Genomic DNA, 6239 nt, shown 5'->3' with positions numbered 1-6239 from the left:
GGGGGGGAGGGGGGGAGGGGGGGAGGGGCCTAAGCTGGGGGAGAAGGGAGGTCAGGGCGTCCGCTGCTTGCAACTTCCCCCCATGCTCCCAGGGTTCCGCGCATCGAAAAGTGGGCCTCAGGCCTTCTGCATCTCCACGGCCGACATGGGTCTCGCCCTCCTTGCCGCCTGCCGTCAGCTCTCACTGGCAGAGGACATCCGCGATGCAGGCGCCCAGACAGGGCGTGGCCAGCTGCGGAGACATGGCATCGAGAGTCGAGGAGACATCATTCGACATGAAAGGGGCGACATCCGAGCCGTCGGCATCGTCCTGCCGGCGGGCCCCCCCCTCGGGCTGGCCGGCTGATGGCAGGGAGATGGACAGTCGCCCGGCGCGCCCGGGAGCCGCGGCAAGCAGGCCATCGGACACGGCAAGCGGCGAGCAGGGCGGCGAGTCAAGTGCCGCCGAGGCCGCCAGTTGACCCGGTCCACCGGGCCCGGGCAGCCTGACAGCCGGCTCACCATCAGCCGGGGAAGCCGCCACGGCCGGCCGAAGGAAGGCCCGGCGGACGGCCCCCAGTCGGCGCTCCTCCTCCTCGCGGAGGTGGGCGGCGAATTGGCTCTCCATCCCGGCCAGAGCCAGATCCCGAGCCACGCCAAGTGGCATGAGCCCGGCACCGAAGGGCCGGAGGCTGGCGGCGAAGCGCCGCCGATCCGAGTCCAGCGCAGGGGCGCCATGGCTGGGCACGCCGGCGAAGGGAGCCAGCAGGGCATCCCCGGCGGCACACCAAGCCGACGCCACGGCCACCAGCCACCCGGCCGAAGCGATGATAATGAGCCACAGCAGCACGGCACTCGGGTCCCATTGCCGGAGCAGAACCACCTCCATGCCGAGATACCGCCGGCCGTAGGTATTCCACGCCTGGGCCCCGACGCCGGATACCAGTTGCAGGACCCGGCGCTGGGCGGCGGGCAGCCCGTCCAGGGGACGCCCATGGGGCACCGGCCCGGTGCTGGGGTCGCCCGCGCCACCAGAGTGCCCTGTGTCGCCGGTTGGCCAGGGGGACGGCTGTCGCGGGGTGGAGTTGGAGCCGGGACCGCCGGGCACCGGCTTCGAGGACTGAACCGCCGGCGGGCCGCCCGAGCACCGGTCACTGGCAGAGCAGGTGCGATCCAGGGCTGGACCCGGCGGCCAAGGGCACATGGCCACCTGGCAGGCTGAGCCGCCGGAAGGGCCAGCATCCAGATGGCCGGCCACCACCGGGGCCCGGGCGCCTGCATTCGGGCCTTGGGCAGGGGGCCCCCCCGGCCGCGAGGCGGGGGAGCCATACACCCGCTGCTTGCTGACCGCCGGGAAGGAGGTGTGGGAGCTGAGCGAATGGAACCCCAACGGGCGAGCCTCCACCGAGAAGACCCCGGCGTCGACAAACTGCGAGTCCGAGCGGTCCCAACCGTAGTGCAGCGGTGCCAGCCGGAGGAAGGCCTCGGCCGCGGCCGGTGGAGCTGGCGGGAATATCTGATCTAGCTCGAGCGACCGGCGCTCAAACCAGTGGAGCAAGGATGCGGGCAGGGGATTGACATTGGCCGGGAGGGCGGCCGCAGTGGCAATGGTCGGAGAGGCCCCGGTCCGGGGGATCGGCTGGCCCCGGGCCCCGGGACGCCCATGGCGGGGGTGTGGCCCTGCTGCTGAGGCCGGCGCAGGCGACCCGGAGGCCACATGCTTGGCCCGGGGGCGGAAGGGCACGGCCAGGGCCCCGGCGGGTGGGACCGCCCCGCGTCCCTTGGCCGGAGCACGGGCCGGGGCAAGCATCTCCTCTGAGGTGGAAAGGGCTTGGTCAGAAAAGAGAGACCCAAATGTAGGAGTTGACGGGAGAGAGAGAGAGAGAGCGAGAAAGAGAGAGTGGGAGGAGAGCGCGAGGGGGCGGCGGCAACGACAGGCATCCAGGAGTAGAGTGGTGTGTGTGTGTGTGTGCGCGCGCTTGCCCAGAGCAAGGCCCCTTCGGAAGAGGGAGAGAGAGAGAGAGAGAGAAAAAGGAGGGGGGACACACCAATGCGATGGTCGCCCGAGGGACGACCCACAGCAGAGGCAAGCAGGCGCGCCGGCTGAAGTCGGCCACCGGAGGGCGGGACCAAGAGGACCCCCTCGGCCGAGAGGGGCCGACGAAGGCGCCCGAGGGCCAGATCCACCAGCCGGCGGACAAGGCGAATTGTGAAGGAAGACTCGGCCTCGGCGATCTCGGCCTCGGTCAAGGGGAGGGACAGCGCGGTCCCGAGCCAAGTGGGCCGGGCAACGGCCAAGCGCGTCCGGGGCCGCGGGGGATCTCCCGATGCGGGCGGCTGGACGCACGCCGGGCTGTCGGCCGGCGTCGTGGGGGGGGCGGCCGCCATCAGCGGGTGCACCGGGGTCCAGCCCTGGTGGCCATGTGCGTGGCGCGGCCCCGCGGCCGGGGGATGGCAGGCGCCCGGTTGCTGGGCATCGTCCTGCGGCCGGGCGCCCGGGGCCGGCCGGATCAGCCGCACGAGTGACGCGGCACCCTGACCGGCGGCCGAGCCGCGCGTGCGCACGGCCCGACGCAGGGGCGAATACATCTCCGGTGCCCGGCGCAGGGGAAGCAGGATCCCATCAGCCGGAGCCAGGCGGAAGAGCAGGCGCCGGGCCTCGGTGTCCAGCACCTGCAGGCCGTCGTGGAGGAAGGGCCGGAATTGCGACCGGCCGCTGCTCCGCCAGGCCGAATGGAGAAAGGGATCGCGGGGAGCTGCGGCGGCAGGGGCCGCGCTTGCCGCCGGGCTGCCGGGGCCCCCTGCAGGCATGCACACATTGTCCGGCGGGCCGAAGTAATGCCGACCGGGCCCGGCATGCGCAGCCCGAGCGATGGGGCATTCGGCCTCCGAGCCAAAGAGATCCCCAATCGGCGAGACGGCCGCCGCCGCCGCCGCCGCCGCCGCCGGGCTGCCGGGCATCACCGGGGTGGCGGCCATGGCCAGGTCCGGCTGCTCCAAGGGGACATCCCCGTGGCCGGCAGCGCGCCCGGGCCCGGGGCCAGCGCCGGCGTCAGGCCCCCCGCGAAGCAGGGTCCCGAGCCCCTCACGCAGGAGGACCACCAGGCCATCGGCCGCCGAGGGGAGGAACATCTCCGGCAAGGCACCAAGGGCCCCCTCGGCCGGGCCGAGGAGACGCACTTGCTGCAGGAGGAGTTGACTCAGGCGCTCGCACCGGTCGGCCAAGTCGGCCTGCGCCGCGAAGAGAGCCCGGCACCGGGAGTCTTGGGCCTCGGCCGGCTGCTCCGCAAAGTCCACATCCTCGATACGCAGGCGTCGGAGGCGCTCGGAGGCCGGGGTTCCGGCCAGCCGATCGGCCAGGAACGCCTGGAGGCTGGTGTGCATGGCGGCGCGCCAGCGCTGGTGATCGACCATCGGCCAGGGGACCTCGTCCGGGTGGGGCCCGTGCGAGTGGGGCCCGGCGTGGGAGAGAACGACGGGGGCCGCGGCGGGGCACCACCACTGGTCAGCCAGGAGGGCTTCGGCCTTGGCGGCTGGGCAAACGCCCTCCGGGGCGGCCAGCCGAGCGCCGGGCACCAAGGCAGCAGCTGTCGCAGTGGTCGCCGCCGCGGGGCCCATCATGTGCTCGGCGGCGAGGGAGCGCGAGTGTGTCGATGAGGCGACCGCCGCAACGGCCGCCGTGAAGAGCACGAGGAACGCCACGATTGGCCGCGCGCCTTGGGCTGGGGGGTGGGGGGAGGGGGGGTGAGCCGGAGCCGGGAGAGCGGAGGCGAGTAGTGGGAGAGGGGGGCGGAGATGGGCGGGCAGACAGGACAGTACCGTGGCCGGGCGCGGGCATGGTGGTGTCCCTCGAGACGAGGAGGAACGGCGGCGGCGAGAAGCTAAGCCAGACCCAAGAACGGGAGGGGGGGGGGCGGAGAAAGAGGGCTGGGGAAGGGGTGTGCCAGGAGGGGGGAGGGGAGGAGGGGGAGGACAGCGGGCGAGGGTGGGGGGGGGGGAGCGGTGAGGTATTACCGGTCCCGACAGAGGTGTTGGCCCTGCACCGGGGGGTCACTTCAGGGGATCCGCCAGGTGGGTCTTCACGCGGGCCCCCCCTCCCCGCACAAACACACACACACACACACAGCCAGCGGGGCGGCCGGGCGGCTGGCAGGCGCCGAGCCTGTGCCCTCGAGAAGGGGGCGGGGGCGTCCAGTCGGGCAGATCGCGTCCAGGCTCCCTGGCTTGTTCGAGGCCCGGCCATTCAGGAGAGGGTCTGTCCTTTGCTCTGCTCCTCTCTCTCTCCCGCCCCCCCCCCCCCCCCCCTCCCGTCCTCCCCTTTCCTCCCCTTGTTGAGAGGGGCGCCGTAGGAAGAGAGGGGCGCTCCGCCGGGTTTGGTCCCGCCCCCGGTGGTCAAGCGGAAGAGGCAGCGACGGTGGGGAGAGGGAGATGGCAACGACGTTGCCCCGCTAGTCCAATATTCCGGGCGCCCCTCACCGGCCCCCGACTGGGGCGGCGAGGCGCCCCCGGGGGCGACAAAAGAGGCAGGCCCCCCTGGCCTAATGCAGAGCGGGCAGCTTCCCCGCTGTTCGTTCGGCGCCAGCCGTGCCGCCCTGGTTAGGGGGGGGGGGGGGATGCTTCTCTGTGTCGGGCCTCGGCCTTCTTCTTTTTCTCCGTCCGCTTCTCCGCGCCTCCCGGGGCGCGGCTGGCCCTGTGAGGATGGATGTGAAGCCGCGCGGGGTGGCCACGGACCGGGGCAAGCGAGAGCCCTTGGGTGCGGCGGCGTGCCGACACCCCCGCCCGCGCACCACCACTCCGAACTGTCAACAGCCAAGAGACCTTTGACAGATCGGCCGGGGAGGGGGGGGCGGGGGGCGGGGGGGATGCGAACGGGCGGAGGGCGGCGGATATGGCGCCCGCGATGGATGGCGGTCGGCCCGGCGGAGGGAATGCGCGATCGCGATAACAAAAAAAAAGATGCGCCTCGCCGGGGGGCTCTGGAACGCACCAAGGCCTGTCCCGAAGGCACCAGCGGGTTCACTTGGACCGGTGGTGGCCCGCGCTTTCGTCCGCGACGGGGAGTTAACGCCCCGGCGCCGCCCCCTGGAGAAGGGGAGGGACACCTGTTGGCCGCGGGAAAGCTGGCGCCCGGCGCCGCCCCCGTAGCCAGCAGCCCCGCACTGCCGAGCCCCGGCCCCCCGCCCCCCCCCCCCACGCCCCCTGAGCCCAGGGTGAAGTGGGGGTTGTCGGTCGAACTACGAGCAGTGAAACCCAGTTGGGCCCCGCGCGAGCGCACGCGCGCGCGGCCCGACCCGGAGGAACGCGCCATCGCGCCGGCCAGCCGCGAGAGAGTGCCCGGCCCCGTGTGTGTCAGACTGGGTCAACCGCGTCCGGCCTGGGGCCTCGGGCCTTCGGCCGCAGGTGCTTTTACGCGCTCTCCCCAGCGCGCCGCGCCCCGCCGCGCCCGGCTGGCACCGAAGAGCCAGTCTCCGTCCCCCCCCCCCCTCGATGGCTGCGCCGGGCCCCCGGAAGCGTCCATGGCCCTGCCCCGGAGGGAGGACCGGAGGGGCAGCCAGATGCGAGGCGGCCAAGCAGATGGGCGTCCTCTTGCGCTACACTGGGCTCCGGGGAAAAGCGCGCACGGCACAGCCGCCGAACAAACTAGATTCCCACATTCCCCCTGGGGAGCGTGTGAATGGACCAGCAATGGGGGGCGGGGGCGGGGGGGGGGAGGGAGGCAAGGCCCGGGGGATGTCCCACAGCCGTGTGTGGCGGAATTGCTGGAAGAAACGCAACGCGATCTCGGATGCCAGGACATTCCCCCTGCCCCTTCTCCGGCCCCCAGGAAGGTGCGAAGGCGCACCGGAGCGGACCCGAGAGGCGTGTCAATGCCGAGGGCGAACAACTCAAGTTCCAGCCGGCCGGGGCCCGGCGCGCATGCGCAAATGTGCCCGGCGGCACCCGGGCGCGGCCTCTTCCCGGGAAAACAGACGCGTGTCCGTGTCGGCCGGCCCGGGCCCGGCAGTACCCCGCCCTCCTGCCCGGATCAGCCCCCCCCCCCGCCGCGGGGCCGTCTGCCGGCCCGGGAAACGGGGCTACGCCGAAGCACGGGAGAGCCCAGCACGTTTGCGAGAATCGATCGGGCCCAGGGGGGCGTTGGCGGGGGCGCCAGCACCCCACCAGCGACCAGGCACACCGCCCGGCCCGCCAAGGCCTCGCAGACCCATCTGCTTGGAGAGGCCGAGGCGTGCTCTCCACCCCCAGGGGGGGGGGGGGGGGGG

At 73.0% G+C, this 6239-nt stretch overlaps 1 protein-coding gene across 1 annotated transcript; it reads right to left on the bottom strand.

Moving 5' to 3' along the window:
• Positions 1–5: 5 nt before the first annotated feature.
• H696_01640 (hypothetical protein) lies at positions 6–3924 on the bottom strand. Its single transcript, XM_009495543.1, has 3 exons — positions 3799–3924; positions 2028–3701; positions 6–1794 (listed from the first exon to the last, which is right to left on the bottom strand). Exons 1-3 carry the CDS (start codon positions 3815–3817, stop codon positions 182–184), a joined length of 3306 nt encoding a protein of 1101 aa, XP_009493818.1. The 5' UTR covers positions 3818–3924; the 3' UTR covers positions 6–181.
• Positions 3925–6239: the final 2315 nt, after the last annotated feature.

The sequence above is a fragment of the Fonticula alba genome, assembly GCF_000388065.1.
Source record: "Fonticula alba strain ATCC 38817 unplaced genomic scaffold supercont2.2, whole genome shotgun sequence".
In the NCBI taxonomy this organism is placed as follows: Eukaryota; order Rotosphaerida; family Fonticulaceae; genus Fonticula; species Fonticula alba.
The sequence above is the reverse complement of the archived record's forward strand: the minus strand, read 5'-3'. Positions and strand labels throughout refer to the sequence as shown.

Bases quoted from the DNA above. Each gene is read 5' to 3' on its own strand.
- H696_01640 (XM_009495543.1), bottom strand. The intron at 1,795-2,027 runs GTGTGTCCCCCC...TTTCCACCTCAG, and splicing joins CTCGGGCGACCATCGCATTG to AGGAGATGCTTGCCCCGGCC.